Source organism: Protopterus annectens, chromosome 12.part0 (assembly GCF_019279795.1).
Source record: "Protopterus annectens isolate FY-2018-M chromosome 12.part0, PAN1.0, whole genome shotgun sequence".
NCBI classification, from domain to species: Eukaryota; Metazoa; Chordata; order Ceratodontiformes; family Protopteridae; genus Protopterus; species Protopterus annectens.
Window position 1 is genome coordinate 1,150,257,378 of NC_056746.1, and position 22,323 is coordinate 1,150,279,700.

A 22,323-nucleotide genomic window follows, 5' to 3' on the forward strand; every position below is an offset into this window, starting at 1 on the left:
CACCATGGAACACAGTGAAGACAGTCATCAAAAAGTGGAGAAAATATGGGACAACAGTGACGTTGCAAAACACTGGACATTCCTCCAAAATTTATGAAAAGAAAAGACGAAAACTGGTCTGGGAGGCTGCCAAGAGACCTACAACACTGAAGGAGCTGCAGGAATATGTGGCAAGTACTGGTTGTGTACTACATGTGACAACAATCTCTCGTATTCTCCTTGTGTCTGGATTATGGGGTAAGGTTGAAAGACTGAAGCCTTTTCGTACACAGAAAAACATCCAGGCCCGGCTAAAATTTGGAAAACAATATATCAAGTCTTCCAAAAGCATGTGGGAAAATGTGTTATGGTCTTAAGAGACCAAGGCTGAATTTTTTGGCCACAATTCCAAAAGGTATGTTGGCACAAAAACAACACTTCGCATCACCAAAAGAACACCATCTCTATGGTGAAGCATGGTGGTAGTATCATGCTTTGTGGTTGCTTTTCTTCAGCTGGAACTGGGGCTTTAGTCAAGGTGGAGGTATTTATGATTAGTTCCAAATACCTGTCACTTTTGGCCCAAAACCTTCAGACGTCTGCTAGAAAGCTGAAGATAAAGTGGAATTTCACCTTTCAACACGACAGTGATCCAATCCGCGGAGGTGGTGCTGCAGTAGCATTGTCGCCTCATAGTAGGACGCTGTCCGGTTCGATTCTCGGCTAGAGCGTCTTCTGCGTGGAGACATGCGTGAATGGGCGTACCTTCATTGAAGATTGTGCGTCAGGGCTGGTAACTTGGCACGTAAAAATCAACTACCAATCATTAGCGGCCCGGAGTTCCGCTGTGGCGACCCCTAACGGGGGAAAAAGCCGAAAGACACAAACAAAACACGACAGTGATCTCAAGCATACATCCAAATCAACAGAATGGCTTCACCAGAAGAAAATTTAAAGTTTTGGAATGGCCTAGTCAGATCCCAGACATAAATCCAATAGAAAATCTGTGGGGGTGACCTGAAGAGGGCTGTGCACAAGAGATGCCCTTGCAATCTGACAGATTTGGAGCACTTTTGCAAGGAAGAGTGGGCAAATATTGTCAAGTCAAGATGTGCAATGTTGATAGACTCCTACCCAAGAAGACCAAATGCTGTAATTAAATCAAAAGGTGCTTCAACAAAGTATTAGTTTAAGGGTGTGAACATTTATGCACCCAGCTTATTGTACGTTTTTTATTTTTTATATTTTTTCCCTTTACAGATTTGTTTTTCAGTTGCGTTGTACAGGTTATAGAACACATTAAAGGTGAGAAGTTTTGAAATGATTTATTGTGGTCTCATTTTTTTATGTCACAAAAACCTGGCATTTTAACAGGGGTGTGTACACTTTTTATATCTTGTGTGTGTGTGTGTGTGTGTGTGTGTGTGTGTGTGTGTGTGTGTGTATTTTTTACACATATATATATATATATATATATATATATATATATATATATATATATATGTATATACACACACACACACACACACACATTACGTATAGGTATGTGTGTATATGGTCTGTATTATAATAGCGAACGCTCTATAATCAACCCTTAAAAATCGAAACAGCAAAATGCCGTACAGACGGAACAGCAGTTTTTTTCCCAGGGAAAAAAAATCACTGCTCAGTTTTTTTTAGTTTTTTTTTTTTTAACTAACGAAATAAAGTGGGGTGTGTGGTGTGTGTGTGTGCGCTTTGTATGTATGTATGTATGTATAATTTGTGTGTATGTACGTAATGCTGTGAGCTTTTATCATTTATGTAAATTCTTTTTTATGGTTGAGTCCACCAGAGGGGGTTGTTTCTAAACTTTGTTGTTCATATTTATTGCAAATAGAAACTTAAGCCTTTATGCGAGAGTTAAGATGGAAGTATAAACTTTGAGTTTATATGGTGGAACTTGTTGTATGTTTATTGAGGGTGAATTATTTTTGAATCGTCTCAAGTCAGCATCCAACTTGGAGAAGTTGGGCATGAAAAAGCCTCTCAAGACAGCTAGTGCAGACATTGGCCTGTATTGTCATACTGCTCTAATTTGATCAGTCAGGACTTGACAGTGGGCAGGGTGAGGTTGGAGGCTGTGCTGCTGAGAACAAGATGGTACCTTCAGTGGGGAATGGAATACTTTGATCAAGGGAGTTTGTGCTGATGGCCAGGGAAGCGGTATGCATATTTGTTTGTTTAGGTGTAGGTGTGCCAGTTAATGGAGTAGTAGTCAAAGTGCTACTGAATGGGCTGTCTTTTGGATGATCAAGTCCCAAGTAGCTCAGGTGGATGCAAAAGATCCTACATCACCTATCAAAAAGATTAGGGGTTCTTTTTTATATACAAAACAAATATTATTTACAACATAATTTGCATATTTACAAATGTCCAAATATATGTACACATATTCATAATTTCCTTTACAATCCTACTAAATTTTCATCCCTATAAGACCCCCACTCTTTTTTTTTTCTATAACTGTCATCTGATTTGTTGTTAAAATCCATTTACCATTATACATAATTTCATTTTTTCATATAACCCATATGACATAAAATAACTATTTTTATTTCTTCTTTTACCTTATTCTTTACTTCAGTTTTTATAATATCTGTATTTAATCATATCCGTGTGTATTTTATCTACTTCTTTTATATCTTTTGAAAATAATCTTTTTTACATATATTTCCCAATATTTTTTTTTTACTCTTTACTCTTTTTTACATTTCAAAAACGCATATTCAATAGTTTCTTCTTCTTGACAATGTAAACATATTCTGTTATATTCTTTATATGGTGTATTTCCTTTATCTCAGAAAATGGCATCCTACTTTCTGATTATACCATTTGCTTCTAATTTGTTTAGCTTTAATTTTTTAATCTGTTAGATTTTCCCATGACTTTATATACTAATGTTTATTATTGCATTCTTATACCATACTTTTTTATTTGTTTTTATGTCATCAGTTTTTATTTTTCACAAAATATTTTTTCTTGGTTTGTTTTTTTATTTATTTGACATTTGTTGACTGGGTTGGTCCATCTGGGATGAGGCCCTTTTATAGTGGAGACCCGGGGAGAAAAGCTCCAAAGTTACAGACATAATACAAACATATGCAAGTACACAAATAAGATGCATAACAATGTAATGCGAGTCCACATTACATAAGACTGATTACGTATTATATACAATGTTAGCTAACTACGTATATATTGTAGTAAGTAAACAGGAAAATAAAAATATTTACAGTATAGAGAAAACAGAAAAATAAGGAAGTTTCTTAGTGGCATTGAGAAGAGATTAAATTGCAGAAATGGTGTTTGAACATTCTACTGGTGAGGAGATTGTAACAGTTTAAGGAAAGTGTAGGGGTTGAAAGTAGGGAAGGCTTTTGCAAAGAAGAAGGATAAGAGAGTTAGGAAGGAGTTAGGGTTGGTAACACTTTATTTCTTTTATAACCTTTTCTCTTTTACAGTTTTTGTACCATACCCCAAAATTTATAATGCTTGTATTTCTACAGTTTTACTACTAATCTCTCATCTTTTTCATTTATCCTTTTTAATAATTTGTGCAAACTTAATAAATCAGCATATAACACTGGGTTAATCAGCTCTAAACCTCCATTCTCTTTTTACATACAAAACTCCTCGTTTTACTGGGTTTCATCTAGAACCCCATACAATTATCTACAGTAATTCCTTTGCAAATACTGTTAGCATACTTAAGTGCATTTATATTGCTATTTTCCCATCAATACTGAATTTATTAAATAAGCTTCTTTTTCTGAGTAATAATTTATATGTTCTCCAGAAAAGACAGGTTTGTTATATTTATTTTATTTTTCCCATTGAATTCTTCTTGCATCTTTATTCCCAAATTGTATACCTAATATAGAAATTTCATTCGTTGTAAAATATATACCACCTATCTTTACTACATCACCCAAGACTTTACATTTTTCTTAAAGCCATCGTATCAACCCTGATCACTCATTTGTGCAAATTATAACTTTTATCCATAATTTGTTTTTTTACAGTTATTGTAATGTCATCTGCATATGTTAACATAGCTGGCATTCTTAACCCTTCAGGTGTTGTATACCCCTCCTCCTTCATTTTGTAATTTTATTTCAGAAGCTCTAACATTCATAACCAATACAAAGAGTTTGCAACTCGTTGGACATCCCTGTCTTACAACACTCTTAATATGTACCTTTTGGCTTAACCAACCATTGACACACATTTTTACTTAAATATTGCTATATGGTGGCATGCATAATTTCCTAACTTTCTCACTTATACTGTATTCTGCCATGATTTCCCATAAGATTTGATGTCCAGTTTTATCAAATGCCTTAGAAAGGTATCCAGTTATGATTTTTTCTTCTTTTCTCTTCATAATATCCACAGTTTTTCTATCATTCATAATTCTTGACAACTCTTCCCCTTTGTGCTATATTTTCTGTCTTCTGTAATGTTCTCCATTTTAGTTTCAAATATCTTTTGTATTGTATTCATAAAAAAATTATAATCATTATTATTCAATATTATCAGTCTTCATTTTTTTTAATTCTGTTTTCCTTCCTCCATATGAATTTAAGTATTCCACTATATAATTCTTTATACATAAACCTTTCATTTAACCATTCATTCAAAAATTTTAATATACATGTGTGTGTGTGCATAGGTATCTATAATTTGATGTTTGCTGGTCCTGCAGCTGAAAATATATTTACTTGCCCTAATACTTTATCTAGCTCATTTAAAGAAATTTCCAACTTTTTATTCTCTTTTTCTGTTATTTTTTTTTTTTTTTTTTTTTTATGTTTTTTCACTACCTTCTTTTTTTCCTTAAACGTATTTGGTACATATTGTACTACACAATTCATAGTCTTTTCCTGAGTTCTTTCTGTCGCTCCTTTTACATTTTATTTCTCTCATTACACTACCATCTTCCTTTACTAATCTGTTTAAGTAAGTGGATACTACTCTTTTTCTTTGTAAAAATATCATTATTATACAACAAATGTTTATATTTTGTCTCGATTTATTTCATATAATTTTTTTCTTTGTCAGAGTACTTTTTTGTCATTATAGTCTAAATCTTCCAAAGCATCAATATATGTTCTTTTGTATTCTTCTTTCTTGACTTTCCTTATATCTGTATTTTCCTTAAATATCATCCACCACTCAAACCAGTGTTTTATAAAATGTTCTCTTAGTAATAAGACTTTTATGTAACTGTATTACTAATCTAGTTTCTTTTTTTTCCATGTTTTCTCATTTATCATTTTTATTCCTTTGCCTGTTTTTATATTGCTCGTTTTCCTTTATCTCTAGCCACATCACAAGATGATCAGAAAAATCCACATCTTGTAACTTCTAATGTTTTTCTCATATTCCATTCTTTTATGCTTGCTTCTTGAATCACAGTTAGTTTGCTGCTGTTAATAATATTCATATTTATCACTTCATAGACTGATGATATTAGATTTCCCTTTCTTGCCTTACAGTTGGTATAAGCCCATAATGTAATTTTATGTACTTTGTTCTTTCCATTTTAAATCTACAATGGTTAATCTTCACGGTTATTAGCTGTATATATATTTTTTTTCATCCATTTCCTTTCTTTTTTCTATTGTACTTATCCATTCAGATTTTCTTTTCTATCTTTTACCCTTTTACCAATAGAATTATTTTTACTACCTCCCAGTTTATGTCTTCTTTATCACTTCTGTCAGAGCCTTCTTCAATGTCCTCTTTTTTTTAATTTTTTCTCTCTATTTCTACTACTTCTAAAATTTCTTATTTTCTCATTTTCTTTTTCATTGCTGTCGTTTTCATTTTTTGCAGTCCCTCCATACATGTCCAGTTTTGTTAATGTAGTGTGACCTCTCATTAAGTAATGCTGCCATTCTGTGATCATGACTATTTCATTGCTTGTATCGGCATTACAGATGTTGGGTATTCCACATGTTTGACCAAAAGGCTGGCTCCCAGAAAAACTTAAACCTATGCAAGCAGTAGCACCACAAAATTACAGGGTTTGTATCATCTAATGTAACAGCAGCCTGATACTTTCCACCTTGGAGGGTGGCACAGTGGCGCAGATAGCATTGTCTCCTTACACTTAAGAGATTCTCTAGTTCAATTCTCGGCTGGGGTGCCTTATGTGTGGGGTCTGCATGTCCTCCCTGTGTTCGCGTGGATTTCCTTGGGGTGCTTCAGTTTCCTCCCATATTCCAAAGCTATGCAGTAGGTGGATTGGACACTAAATTGGCCATAGGTAGGAGTGTGAGTGTATGGTACAGAAGAACAGCCATGACAGGGCTAGCCACCCAGTGGTGTGAACCTTCGCTCTGGATTATTTACTGTTAGTGACACCCTAACCCCATTTGTAAAAATTGGGAAAAGGGTTTGTGGATGAATGGATGAATTTCCACCTTCTAAAATTCATTTTAAGCCTTTTTGTTAATTATTTATATTTTACTTAAAAAGCCGGCACTGAAGCCCCTGACCAAAGTCACAAGTACTTCAAGAGGGATGATTACCACATATAAGAATTATGAGTTTTTAGAGGAACAATAGAAGTATAATTTCAGCCTCAAACCGAGTTAAGTATAGCAACACATTATCTGTAGAAGATGGAATGTTAAATTCTTCTTTCCCCCACCATATAGCCACACAAATTTGACTCTCATCTAGGCAAGTAGTGCTTCCAAGATGTATTGCAGACAAGAATGGTGATGCATGTTACCCCTTCCAGGTCTCTGTACTCGGTCAAAAGGTGGAAATATATCTGCATGATTGCTTGTCTAGTCTAGTTTCCAATTTTTCTTCAAATGCCCACGACTAAATCAACAAACGTTTGATTCACTCACATATATTGCAGACCTTTGGTTAGACAGTACCACTTCGTGTCAAAGACCACCTCTGTATTCAAACTAACTACTGCTAAATGCTTGTGCTTAGATTGGGCCAGACACATAAAAAAAAAAATTATCAAGCATCTGTTGTCCAAAATGAACCCTTGTGTATCAAGACAGATCAGTTCCAATAACCCATATGCCATATGAGCTGACCAGTATTTCCTTAAACAGTTCACCTTTTATAATCCAGTCTTCATTTCAATTGTATGATTAATGTACCAATCAAATGCTGCTTATGGCATCTTTATGACTGTACCAGGCTAAAAACTTCTACTGTTATTCTAGTTACTATAGTGAGTCGTATCTCCCCTTCTGTCCAAGGCTCATTTGCCACATTCCTGCAAGAGTTATGATGGGCTTCTGGGATCTCTCTCTTTTGTATTAAGAAAAAAAAAAAGTTTGTTAGCTTTTTTTTAGTTACTGTATGAAACCGTTTGTGTTAGTGTTTTATTTGCCTGCTCCTCTTTGCTCCTGCCAGGTCATCATTTGCTTAATTGTAGTTTGTCATGTTTTTTGGGTACAGGTTGTGTTTGTTTAGTCTGTTGCCAATTCAAGCCATTTTTTGCCTGGAGTTTATAAAATGGATAAGGGGAAGGCTTCTGTTTTTCAAGAAATGTTCCAAATATATATATAAAACTTCCTCTCAGAGCACTTGTACCTAGTGAATATTGTGCTTTGGGTAGAATACTTAGATCCCAGCTGTGATATCTGTGAAAAGTTAGTCTTCAAGATACTTCAAGAAAGTAAAAACAAAATGATTGATTTATGAAGGGATTATTGCCTGCTGATTCTTTTGCTAGTACCAAGAGTAAAAATGACAGCAAAGAGTAGATTGTGCTGATTCTGTTGAGTGTGGTAGAAACTCCCCCTACTGCTCCTAGAGTCCCCAGTAAGGATATTTCTCCTTAAACTGTTGTAAACAAATCCAACACTTCTTCAGTGGACAAGTCTAATGGAGCTACTCCATCTTCTGTGAGCGTATCCAAGTTTGAGGTAGTGGTATATGAGGATCAGACATTCGGAAAAAGTTGCTTCAGTTTTTAAAAGGAACTCCCCAAGTAATAAGAATTTAGGCCTTCCTCAGCAATGTGCAGGTGATCCTCCAGGTCCCTCCTTAGTTCCTCTTCTTATGTTGAGTGGGACAAGATGTTAAGGGCATTGACAAGGCATAAAATTGATTTCAGCATCCTCTCCCTTCCATTTCTAGGGTAACAAGAGGTTGTCTTCCCATATTAGGTTCATAAGTTTATACTAGACTAACAACCACAAAGGTCCTTAAATGCCTAGCCATGCAACCCAAATGTGACCTACAGATTTGATTTCATATTTGATTTATAGGGGTGATTTACTGACTGTCTCTGTCCATCAGAGACCTTAGAGCCAGACCAGGAATGAATTGCCAGTTACCCTTCCATTGGCCCAAGTTGTACTTAAATAGGGATAGGGAGGAACTCTGCTTCATATGGATGAGGAGGAACGGGTGGGGAGCCTGTTCCAGAGAATTCTGTGAGAAAAATAATGTCTCTTCAATATGTCATGTGTATGTTGCAAGCAAACTTTAGGTCTTTTAGTCTAATAGTTCATAGGTCTCTACTAAGCTAATGGCCCTGGGGCCTTTACAAGTCTAGCCCATAGGATTAGCCTGGCATCGTACCACCCAACCTTAGTTCCCAGTGCCTCTATTGAGTAAAGCCACTGGAGTGATCCCTGAGGTGAATTTTCTATTTCCCATCCACTCATCAAGATTTTTCTTGAAGGGGGCCAATGAGGTGCTCTGCTTGACATGTATGGAAAGTCTATTCCATAGAATGGGCAGTCTGGATTATGAACCTGTCCCTCCAGCATGTTCTGTTGATTGTGGTAATGAGGTTGAGGTCTCTGGAGCGTGTGGTGCAGAGGGATTGGGATTTCTTTAGATGTAGCATTTCTAACAGATCTGGGTCAGACATTGCTTTGTAAGTTAAGTAGAGATCGCCTCTAAGTAGGCGATATGAGACGGAATAGTTGAGTTTTTTTAGTCTGTCCATATAGGACAAATGTTTAAGGCCTAGGATCCTCTTTGTGAGGTACTTTTGTGGCCTCTCCAGTTGTTGCAGGTGTTTAGTGAGGTACATGCCAAATGGGGCATTGTACTCGATGATTGGCCTGATGAGGGAAGAGTAGAGGGAGACAGTGACCTCTTTCTTCCTGGATACAAAACCCTGACCACAGTGGCATTCTGGTGGGCAAAAGAGAGGTTGCTGTCAACCTGTGTTCCCAGAGCTCTTATAACGCCTTCTGTGTTCAGTGGATTACCATCAATGTGGTAATTCATGGGAACCGGGTTTTTCCCAAAGGACATGATGAAACATGATGTTTCAGGTTTCAGCTTTGTTACTTAAGAAGTTAACTTGTGAGTGTTTCTGCCATTTCACACTGAGCTAATCGGATGAAGTCGGAGAAAGGGCTCTGAGCCAACTAATCTGTGGTATATAACATTAAGTATCCTGTTTATTGCTGAGTTATTTATAGCACTTTTATTGTCTGCATATACTTTGCTAGCTAGCCTCACTGTGTGTGAGGTATTAACTAGAACTTTTCTACAATTGGTAAGCATCTGGTTGGGTTTGTTTGTTCTGATTTTTGTTTCCCACCCTATTACTTGGTTTGCAGTTGCCCACCCCTTCTGTAAATTTGATCTGGGACACTCCCAGTCTACATTACCTCATTCTACCTAATCCAGGGAGAACATTTGAGAAGGCCAACCCAGTTAGTTTCAGCTCCTCCTTTCCCCTTTCCACTTTACAAAAAAAAAAGCCCCCAAGCCTTTCTGAGTTGGAGGGAAGCCTTCTAGTTTATTTTGTTTCTTAGAACTAGCCAGTTTTCTAGTTTCAGCACTCAAATCTGTTTCTTTGAGCTCAGCACTTGTTCAGAACTCATTGTAAGCACTAAATAAGCTACAAATGTCTACAGCACTCAACTTTCCTCACTTGTCTAGAGGAAAACAGCTTTTAGTACTTAATAAATAAGCACCTATCCAGGCATGTCTAAGGGTCAGCTTCTGGTGTTTTCTCCAGTCTACCTGATGAATCTGGGCATCTTGAGGCAATGCAGCAATTGCCTCATGTATACAGACAACCCTCTCCTCCTACCACCCAACACTACAACCTGTGAGAGATGCAGTTATATAGCCAAATTGGAAGCAAAGCTCTCTTAACCCAAGACTGGACTAGACGGCCAAGAGGAGAAAGTAAATACTTTCACCACACCGCACTCATCACATAGTCCCTCAAAACCTACACCACCAAAACACACACCTACATTCACGGAGGCTCTCAAAAAAATCTACCCAAGCAACAGGGACCTCCAAAGCAGAAACGCAAGCAACCTCCACCCCCCCCCCCAACACAATCCAAATGACACATACCACACAAACTCAGTGTGCCACTCAACCACAGCCCATAAGGCATAACAATGTACCAGACACTCTAGTCATAGGTGATTCAGGCACACTGATGTTCCACTCACCAGGCTAAACAAGGAGAAGGTTACTGTCAGCTGCCTGTCAGATGCCAGGATCCACCACATAACGCATGCACTCAGGTCACTACACAACAAGTACAGATATTGACTGTCATTGTCCATATTGGTGTGAATGACATGAGACGTACCTCCCTGGACTACATGAAAAGAGACATGAAGGAGCTGTCCGATCTTATAGCCCAGGCAGGTATGACCCTAGCCCTGAGTAGCATCCTGCCATCAGCCAGGATGATACCACAGTACAAGGACAAAATTATTGACTTCAAGCAATTGGCTAAGCTTCTGGTGTCATTCTAAGGGGATCCAGTATCTGTCTGCCTGGGATGATATGATTGAAAAACCACGATGCTTTGCCAGAGATGGCCTGCACCTGTCACCCTTGGGATTCCAGATACTGGCTACAGCTCTTGCCACCCCTATAGTGCCTTTTTTAGGCAAGATTCAGATGACAAATTCACCACCGTAACAAATCTGAGGGTAATGCTACTTAATGCTAGAAGTGTAGACCTCAAAATGCACTCACTTGAGCCACTCCTTAAAATGGAGAACATCGACATCTGTGCAGTGACAGAGACCTGGTTCAAGGCTCCAGAGAGCACCCCTGCATTACCAGGCTATAATTCATACCACACCTTTCGGCCACCTAACCTGGACTGAAGCACTAAAGGTGAAGGCGTGTCCATATTCATTAAGGATATCCACACCTCTAGGCTAGTTGCTCAGCATAATGCATCCGAGATTATCCAAGTGCAACTAACTCTGGGCAAGCCCGCAATCCAAATTGTAGCTTGCTACAGATCCCCCACCATGCCCCAGGATTCCCACTCCTCATTTCTTGATACACTGGAAAATATTAGGGTACAACCTAACACCCTAATAATGGGCAATTTCAACTATCCCACCATTAACTTGAAAAACTACTCCTGTACCAACTCTTGTGCTCAACGTTTTCTGGAATTCATAAATTCCAGTGCCTTGGATCAACTTATCCACACCCCCACCAGGGGCAGCAATATCCTAGACGTGGTCATTACCAACATGGGCAACTGGTGTTCCACACCAGAGGTCAATTCCTCGTTGGTTAGATCTGACCACAAGCAAATCACCCTAGACATCCATATCCCACCCCCACCCCCCATTAGGGAAACCACCATAAAAAATTTCTCCAAAGCCAACTTCACGATTCTTAAGACAGAAGTGGTAAACTTCACAACACCCATGCTGACGGATAATAGAGGTATGACTGCTGAATCCTGTACAATTGCACTTTATAAGCACTTACATGAGTGCATGGATCTTGCAATACCTAACAGAACCAAGATGCTGTCCTCCAAAAAAAGGAAGCCAGTCTGGTGGTCCTCTGCTATAAACAAACTCTACAACAGAAGAAAGAAACTGATGCAAAAAAGAGTAAAATCCCATGATTGGAGGAACTCCGTGGTCAGCCTCAGTAAGAAGCTGAGATCTCTCATAAAATCCTCCAAAGGTAGTTACGAAAACAAAATTGTCACTGATTCTAAAGACAGCCACAAAGCATTCTATAGCTATGTCAAGAATCTCAATGGCAACACTCAGATCTGCTCTGAGTTACAGCACAATGGCACTAAATATACAGAACCAACTGATATTGCCAACATCCTGGCAGATAGGTTCAGTGCTAACTTTACCCATCTCTCATCCCCTAAAGGGCCCATCTCTATACTGGAAAAATGCAAAGTTCCTGTAATCAGAGCTGCACAGGTAAAAAGCACACTCTCCAAAGCCACGAACACAGCATCCATAGGACCTGACAACATCCCAGGCTGCGTTCTACATGAACTAAAGAATGAACTGGCACCCCACCTAAGTACTATGTTCAATTATAACCTCACCTCAGGCTTTGTGCCCACTGAATGGCGCACAGCAACAGTTATCCCACTCCACAAAGGGGGAGTCACCATGGACCCCAAGAACTACCACCCCATTAGCCTGACGAGCCTGGTCTTCAAGGCTATGGAACGTATCATCATGGAACTTATAAACAGTGACATTGGTAATCTCCAAACTCTGGACCCTACCCAGTTTGGGTTTGTAAAATGCAGATGGTCTCCTAAACCTGATAATTGTCTTTGAATCAGTCACCAAAGCCATAGGTGAGGGTAAGGTGGTTCACACAGCCTATCTAGATCTCGCCAAGGCTTTTGACACCATCCCCCACTCGAATTATAGATAAACTCACTAAACTAGGTATAAATCCCTATGTCACAAGATGGGTTGCCAACTGGCTCACTGACAGAACCCACATTGTGAAAGTAGCAGACTCTAAATCCAACTTCAGGCCAGTGACAAGTGGAGTATCACAGGGTTCAGTCCTAGGTCCTCTCCTTTTTGGTATCTACTTCTCTGAAGTACAGGCTAACACAGAAGATCTTTGGCTAACAAAGTTCACAGGTGACTGCAAACTAGGAGCCATAATCAAAACTCCTAACAACATCCTACAAAAGGGCCTCACTGAGACAGATGCCTGGTGTCAAAGCCATGGCCTCAAGCTCAGTGCCAAAAAGTGCATTGTCATCCCTTTTGGTAAAAACTCTGTACCCATAAGCTACCACATAGGCGGTAGTCTACTTAACACCGAAAGTGTGATAAGAGACCTTGGGACTCAGGTGGACAGTAGTCTCTCCTTTTCACATTGCCACAGTAGTCAGGAAATCCTTCTACGTGGCACACCTCATCACAAACGGTTTCTCATCCTGGAAAAAAGAGGCCATTGTTCCCCTCTACTTGTCACTCATTAGACCCATTATAGAGTACAATGCCCCTTTTGGTATGTACCTCACAAGACATCTACAACAACTGGAAAGGCCACAGAAATACCTCACAAAGAGGATTACTGGCCTCAAACAAATGCCCTACGCAGACCGTCTCAAAAAAACTCCAGCTTTACTCTGTCACATATCACCTACTCAGAGGCGATCTCTGCCTAACATACAAAGCTATGTCAAACCCAGAGCTGTTGGACATGCTCCACTTAAAGAAATCCCAATACCTCCGAGCTACACGCTCTAGGGACCTAAACCTTGTCACCACAATAAACAGAACATGCTGGAGGGATAGATTCCTGTCCCAGAGACTTCCCATACTGTGGAACAAACTACCTATCTGTATCAAACAAAGCTCCTTATTGGCACTCTTCAAGAAAAATCTTGATGATTGGATGGGAGATAGGAAATTCAACCAGGGGATCACTTCTGTGACTCTGCTTGACAGGGGCACAGGAAAATCATTTTCTTTTGTGGCAAAAGCCAGGGTACCGTTTGGCTAGGCTTATATAGGCCCTAGGGCCAATAGCCTAGTACCTACCTATGACAGATATTTTGGCATTGAGCTTAAGGCCATAGTTCAGACACCAGTTGTTGGTCTCAGTGAGGCCTTTATGTAGGATGTCAGCATCACTCGGGGAGTTAATAGTAGCTCCCAACTTGCAATCGTCTGCGAACTTTGTCAGCCAGAGTCTGTTCGTGTTGGCCTGGACTTCAGAGAAGTAGATACCAAACAGGAGAGGACCCAGGACCGAACCCTGTGGGACTTCACTCGTGACTGGTCGGCAGTCTGACTTGGAGTTGGCTACTTTCACACTGTGGTTCTACCTGTGAGCCAGTTTGCAACCCACCTAGTGATGTAAGGGTTGATGCCTAAGTGAGTTTTTCTATGATTCCTGAGTGGGGAATGGTATCAAAGGCCTTAGCCAGATCAAGGTAGGCTGTATGAACCACCTTGCCTTCATCCACAGCTCTGGTGACTGACTCAAAGAAGTTGACTAAGTTGAGCAGGCATGATCTACCCTTCACAAAACCAAACTGTGTGGGATCCAGAGTCTGGAGATTCCGTATATCCTTGTTTATTAGGTCCATGATGATGTGTTCCATAGCTTTGCATGTCAGACTCATCAGGCTAATGGGGCAATAGTTCCCAGGGTCTATATTCACTTCTCCTTTTTGGAGAGGGATGACTGTAGCAGTCTGCCATTTGGTAGGGACAAAGCCTGAGGTGAGGCTGTGATTTGAACAGGGCACACAGGTGAGGTGCCAGTTCACACTGTAGTTCATGCTGTTTGTTTTGTGGATGTGGAAAAGGTTTATCAAAATAGGGTCCAGGGATGTCTTGTATGCCAGGCAAAGATCACCTCTCAGAAGTCTGTATGATACTGAGTAAAGAGTCAGGGCTTTGAGGTGATCAGCTTAGGACCTTGTGTTTACTTCCTGTATTCTTCTGTTGTTTCCTCTTTAAATCCATTTTTGGCACTGGGTGTATTGTAGCCAATGGAATTGCCATTACCCTTTGCATCTGCATCGAGTGTAATCCTACCATCAGTGCCAAGGTTCTTTCTGCATCTTTGAGTTCGGCGAGGAGTTTCTTTGTGCCAGACTTCACTAGGGATGAGGAATTCAGTCCTAGGGGATCAGTGCCAGCCCATATTTTGATACTTTGTGCCAGTGTCAGCCATCCTCAATACTGATGTCTATTTTGGCACCAAGATCTGATTATGTGGTGGTAGTGCTGACCATTTTATTACCAGAACTGCCTTAACTCCTGGTTTGTTCAGTGCTGCTCCTTATATGGGTATCTGGTGAAAGAGAAGCTGCAAAAGAGCAATTAGGAAGGGAAGGCACAAAAGTTTGCCACTTCTCATATTTTTTTTTCATGCAGCCAAAGGAGTGTGCAAAATTTATGGTTTTTAAGAAGGGCCAACAGCTTCCCTTTGTGTAGCATTTTGACAGAAACTAATTTACCAGAGGCTTCTAGAATGGAGATAGTCCTAAACGTAGACGTGATTCACAGAACTAGGGATTTCACAGTGCCTCATCTGGGTTTAACTGCAGAATCCCTGTGGACTCCTTCCACTTTCCCACTTATGAGACCGTTATGGGACGAATGTCCATGCAGCATCCTGTGTGTCAGGCCTTCAAATGAGACATGGGACAAGTGAATATTGTAATATCCAGAGGTTACAACATACCATTCGTATGTCCTCAGGCCCCTTCCAGATGTCCCACCTCATTGAAAGGCAGCAGCCAGGTCAGAAGTGCAAAGTTTACTGTAAAAGAGCCATTCATGAGGTCCCACTAGACCAGACCAGAGAGGATCCAGGTATCTAGTCAAGATTCTTTTTTTGTTATGTTAAACCTAAGCAGCCTAAATCAATGTTTAAAAAAGGTGAGATTCTAGTGTGTCATAGTGCAGTTACTACTGCCTGTGCTTCATGGTGAGACATAATTATTGTCAGTTCAGAGCCCTCATTTTGGTCTCGCAACAACTCCTAATGTGTTTACCAAATGTATAGCAATTGTTGTAGTTGATGTCAGGCTGAAGGGGATATGAATTTTCCCATATCTGGATGATTGGCTCCTAGCAGCCTCAACAAAACATCTTGCTGATACAGTCAAGGAAGTATCTACTGCTGTTGTTCTGGTCTCTGAGAATTTCACTGACCATTGCAAAATTGCAGCTAGAGCATAGCAAGCACAGATCTACATTAGATGCCACGTGGATACAGTGACTTGTACTGTTAGCCTTACACCAAGTTTCTGAAACTTCAGTGCAACATTTGCCATCTTTTAGATGCCTGATAGTGATTATTTATTCCTCCAGCATTATTTGCAGCATAACAGCATTATTTTTCCTGGTCCCAGCTGCCAAACATTATATGAGGGTTCAGCAGTGGAGACTCAGGATTCAGTGATCTCATATTGCAGACAGTGTGTCCCATGCAATACAAATCTTGTGGCTTTGATACTGGCATTTACTGTGATGGCTGCTTCCACCCAGTCTGTCTCATGACACTCTCTCTTTACCCCCTTCACCAAGTGTGATGTTCACCACAGATGACATTGCTTAAGGCAGACATTCCAAGCACGTGTTCATTACAAGAAACCTGTCCTCCCACAAATATATTGAAATAAGTGTGACCCTCCTTGAGATGCAGTCCTCCTCTGGGTACACTTGCCATTCACTGTGATAACATAGTGATGGTTTGGTACATCATCAGGCAGGGCATCCCACTCCTGTATCACAAGTCAAGTTCCACTGATGGCCAAGGACAATGCTTACCTACCTAGGATGGACCAGTGGCCAAGGACAGTGCTTACCTTCCTAGGATGGACCAGTGGCCAAGGAAAATGCTTACCTTCCTAGGACAGACCAAGTCCTCAAAGCCACTCAAGGTGTTTACCAACAAAAATGGGTAACTGAACAAACTTTTCACACCATTTCGATCTTCAGTTTGACTGCCAGTTTTTCTCTCCTCCATGAATGAAAGAGTGAAATCTGTTCATACTGAGTTTGTGATATCCGGTTATTGGCAAAGTAGGGTTTTTACTTCTGTCCAGGTCAGATTCCTACTATTCACTTTGAATACTACCTTGTGGCTGAAAATCTTATTCTGATATCTGCTGTTACCATTTTAACTGTGAGTTTTGTTTACTTACTATTTGTGCATGCCAGTTTTTTAAATGTTTTCTTGTGATTTTTTTTTTTTTTTTTTTTTAATTCTTTGCTGTTCCATGATGATTAGAAGGGGGAAAAGAAGGCATATACAAGATAATATAAGCTACTTACAGTTCAGTATTTCTTCTGTTAAATTTTTCAGTGCAATTAAAGTGGATGACTTCACTGCAAAACTTTTTGATATTTATAAACAAGTCCTTCATGAAGGTGTTGCTCAGGTAAGTTATTCATCTTTAATTCTTAGTTTGTACATTTAACCATTTCCTTGTTGACTGTTTGGGTTCATGGGCTATAACCATAGCCTGGGTTATAAAGAATGCCCCAGTATGCTACAGAGGGTGAATGTTAACTTTTGTTTTATAGTCTTTCTTTGAAAGTCTTTCTTTGAATGCTGACAAGCTGACCTCACTGAATAATCACAGCTGTACGGTGCACTTGGCTGTACATGTAGACTCCAATATGTTTTCTCAGAGAAACTGTAGTTAAACTTAAAATAACATGCCACAAAAGAAGGCAAATGTACATGCTTCAGAGACCCACTGACTAATATTGTGGGCTATTCCTGGACAACTTTAGTCATCGACTACAATTTCAGAGTAGTTTGAATGTTGACGTTTACTTCTAACTTTGTATATATGTTACTCTGTGTGTAGTTTGTATTAACTTTGTATATATGTTACTCTGTGTGTAGTTTGTATTAACTTTGTATATACGTTACTCTGTATGTAGTTTGTATTAACTTTGTATATATGTTACTCTGTGTGTAGTTTGTAATAACTTTGTATATATGTTACTCTGTGTGTAGTTTGTATTAACTTTGTATATATGTTACTCTGTGTGTAGTTTGTATTAACTTTGTATATATGTTACTCTGTGTGTAGTTTGCATTACTTGATTTTGTCATTTTCTTTCTTACAAGTTGTCCTGTTTTAGTTGTCTTTGCTAGTTGGTTCATGCTGTGGCTGAAATGGGTCAGGAACCAGCCAACTTACTCAGTTAAACTAAACTGAAAGTAAAATAACTATGTCTCCATATAGGAAGCAGATTGTATGTTTTATTAATTTGTGTGATGCTGTCTTTCTAGCATATTATCCTGATGTACACATAAGTATAGTTCAGAGATTAGCTGTGGGGAAAGAAAAAGCAGAATAACTAAAAAAAGTCAAATTGGTAAAACAAAAGAAGGTAGTAAATGTTCAGACAGCAGTCCTGTTAGAACAGCAAGTATTGAACTGAAATCATAGTTCATAGGTTCATAGGAGGTTACTAGTCTATTGGCCCCAGGCCCTTTCTAAGCCTAGCCATGTTATAGGATCTCTATCAGTTTATCGAACGTACTACTTGCCAAACTCTATTAAGGGAAATATTGTTCCATCAAACAATAGTTTCAGCAAAGTTTTTTCCCAGGGATAAAAAAAAAACAGTGAGCCATCATTGGGGATTTGCCCTTTTCCCTGCTGTAGTGCGATCTGGAAATTGGTATATTTAGTTGGGGTTTAAATAGTGCCGTTTTTGTTGTGGTTGCTGGGTCGGCCAACTGGTTGTTTACCCTGAGAAAGTATTTCATTGAATTAATTGTTCGGATTAAGATTTGTGTAATTAGGTTTGACGAAGAGGTGTTCGGGGAACATTTAGATGTTCTGTAGTCCTATCTCGCCCTTCATTCTTACACTTGGGATCGGAGCCAAACCTCGGCTCTGACTCAGCCATACTGTAGCTCAAAAACTTCTGGTTGGCTCGTGGCTAAGCGGTATTCCATCATGCATCACTACCATTCCCCAGATCTCATTTGCCGCTTGTTTAGCTCAGACGTGATTCTTCTTGGCCGTGGCTAAGTGATATTGTTCAGTATTTTTTTACTTGTCATTATTGGATAAAATAATCTTGTTTTGGTAGCTTAGTGTGTTTATTGCAGTCCATGTCTGTTCAGACTATTTGCTGCTTGATTTTCTCTGTGTACTTCTTGTACGTTGTTTGGCTGTTCTTCGTTGGCCCTTTTTGTATCCCTGCATCGCTATCTCCGGTGCTGCTGTTTTTTCTTTTTCTTTCTCTTTCCTCCTTGGGCTAGGCCCGTTTAAGTTAGAGGACCTAGTCCACGTTCTATTTTCTGTCTCTCCCTGGGCTAAGCCCATTTAAATTAGAGGGCCTAGTCCTTGATTTATTTCTTCTCGTCTTAGAGCTAGGCCCGTTGAAATTAGAGGACCTAGTCCTCCATTTGTCTTTGTCTGTTTAATAGTTGTGTTTGTATTTGTGGATAGTGGTTTTGCATTATGTCAAAAGACTGTAAGGATCATAAGCCTTCAGGCTTCAAAAGGTGTACTAAATGTGCCCAGAAGATGTCCTTGACTGATGGGCACAATGTGTGTGTTTACTGTTTGGTGGCTGTTCATCTCCAAGAATCTTGCCTATTTTGTCATGCTTTCAGTCCTTGTGTTCTTCAGGAGAGGAAGAACAAACTTATATTGAAAGGACTATTAAAACATTCCTTTGAGGAGGAAATGGCATCTTCATCATCTAGCTCTAACTCTCCTTCCTCCTCCAAGAAAGACAGACCAAAAACTACGAAAAGGCAGTCTCCCACCCATTCTGTTTCATTGGAGCCACCAGACAAAATTACTAAGTTGGCTGCACCCTCGTTGGCTCCACTGATTTCGGTGACGACAGAGGTTAGCCTAGTGGATCCATCAGTTTCGGCTCCAGGAACTTCGGAGCACATAACTGGCACTACATCTCGGAGCCAGTCATCTGAACTCCGACCTGTTTCCCCAACTCTTAGGTTACCTATTTTCCAGCGACCTAGATCCCCCACTCTATCTTCCAGGTCCTCTAGGAGCCTTTCTGATGAGGACGTTGAGAGAGTGGTGCGTAGACTGCTTCAGACTTCGGCGCTAGCAAATTTGCTTTCGGCTCCGTCTCAGTCGGCTCCGGAGCCTAATGTGCTCCCACGCCCGATCGATGTTCCTCCTCTGAGCTTCTCTGAACCTTCGGAGCCAGAGTTGTCTGTGCCTCTGGTTATGGATAGGTCTGTTCCAGCTACCTCAGTTGGGCTCTCAGTTCCGATATCCGCTCTGACCCTTGCGGTGCCATCCATGGGTTCTAGGGTCCTCTGCTCTCCGGTCAGGCCCAAGGGGGATGCTTCGAATCGAACTTCTTCGGTTATTAGCCTACCTCTCTGTGTTTCAGCCCGGGTGAGCTTGGACCCCACATCTGCCTTGGAGCCCATTTCCTTGGTATCAACGGCTGCTTCTGCATCTTTGGAGGGGCGGGTGTCCTCTGAGCCGGGAGGATCGGCCTTTGAAGTGATGAGGAGTGTGCTGTCAAGGTCTTCAGCTCCATCCAGAGGTACCGATGCTCTTCCCCCTAAGGCGCCGACTTCAGTCTCTGCTCCCTCTCTCTCCCAACACAGCAGAGACCCGCAGCCTCAGGATACCTCCATGAGTGGTCCCCAGTCTTCCGAGGATTCCACAGAATACCTGTCTGATGAACCACCTAGGAAGAAAACTTGTAAGAGGAAACATGTTGACTCCCCTAATGAGTCTATTACATCAGACACTGACCTCGAGGAGTCAGAAGGGCCCCCCAGGTCGTCTTCTGGTATCTCATTTGCAGATATCCTTGAGATCCTGAAACAGAGAGGCAGATGGCCCACCACATCCCCTTATGATGAGAAGTCAGTGTACCTGAAGGCTTTCGGGTCTCAACCCTCCGCCTCTTGGGTGTCTCCTCCTTTCGACGAGCTACTGGATTTAGTGGGTCGAAAGGTGTGGGAATCTCCTGATTCTGTGGAACCGGTTCCTAGAAGACCAGATAAATTTTATCAGCACCCCAGGGCAAGGACTTTCCTACTACGGGTGTTTCAGTTGATGCCATGGTGGTGGCAGGAGCCACCAAAACGGAACTTGCCGAAACTTCCTCCACTGTCCATCCACCAACCAAGGAGTCTGAAACGATGGATAGGTATGGGAAGCGTGTCTTTTCTTCAGCGGCTTTTACACTTCGATCGCTGAACTACCTGCCCCATTTCACAGCGCTCCAGAGAGATCTCCTAAAAAAGCTGGGAGATACTCTACAGGATAACTTATCTGATGCGGTATCTCAGAAGGTCAGTGCACAGATGTCTACCCTTAATTCTGTTATGAACTCGTCCATGAGGCTGATTTCTTATGCAGCGGATCGAGCGAGTAGGGCAGCGGGTTCAGGAGTCTCTCTCAGAAGACACTCCTGGATGCGTTTGTGTAACTTTGCGGAGGCCTTTGTCTACATTTACCAATGCTTCTTTTGACGGATCCTCATTGTTCGGAACCAAGGTAAAGGACACGCTCACCAGGTGCGAGTAGGAAGGAAACTCCCTGTCTGCTGTGGGAGTCCGTTTTTCCATCCCTTCTAGACACTATCCTAAAAGGCAGAATGGTGGCAAAATGTGGTTCAGAAAATCGCAGAGGTTTTTTCAGGACGCACAAGGTGATTTCTTCTCCAGAGACAGAGGAGGAGGAAATAATGATAGATGCTGCCCTAGAGGTAGAGGAGGCCCGCAGAACCAGGGAGACCGTGATTCCTTTCATGGTCGTCCCTATCAGCGCTCCTGAAAGGAGGCCCGACTGTGCATCTCTGGAGCCAGTTTGGGGTCATATTTCTTTATACCCAGAAGCCTAGCACGACATCACTCAAGATAAGTGGGTGTTAAAGATAATTACCAGAGGTTACCATATTCCCTTCTCTTCTCCACCCCTTCAGACCAGATGAATCCCAGATGTGCCACCAAATCACAGGGATTCAGCAACTCTAGAAATCCAAAAGTTGCTTGTGAAGAGAGTCATCCAACCCATCCCTGCAGACCAAGTAAGATTAGGGACTTACTCCAGATTCTTTTTGGTGCTGAAAAGAACAGGGAACATGAGACCCATTTTGGATCTCAGCAAATTGAACAAATCTGTACGGAAGTCTAAGTTCCAAATGGTCACCTTACAGTCGATACTCCCGTTTTTACGGAAAGACATTTGGATGTGCTCCATAGACCTCCAAGATGCTTACTACCACATCAAAATGGACAGGACATCGAGGAGTCACTTACACTTCCGGCTGGGAGCCAGTAATTATCAGTTCCTTGCCTTGCCCTTTGGTCTCACCACAGCCCCCAGGGTGTTCACCAAATGTATGGCGGTGGTTACGGCTCACTTGAGGCGTCAGGGATTCCAAGTGTTTCCATATCTGGACGACTGGCTCCTGACTGCCACCACCAGGTATCTACTGTTACAGGCCAGGGATGCTACCATTTCAACTTGCCTGCAGTTAGGAATTACAGTAAATTGGCAAAAATCTGCATTGTCGCCCTCTCAGCATGTGAATGTTATTGGTGCCGAAATAAACACCATCTCAATGA

General features: G+C 40.8%; 1 protein-coding gene across 1 annotated transcript in view; it reads left to right on the forward strand.

Annotated features, from left to right (window-relative positions):
* GSS (glutathione synthetase) overlaps positions 1–22,323 on the forward strand; it is an 880,848-nt gene that overhangs the window by 14,078 nt on the left and 844,447 nt on the right. Inside the window, exon 3 of the mRNA XM_044090175.1 lies at positions 17,086–17,161. Within this exon, the coding sequence (XP_043946110.1) occupies positions 17,086–17,161 (76 nt within the window). The remainder of the gene's footprint in view (positions 1–17,085; positions 17,162–22,323) is intronic.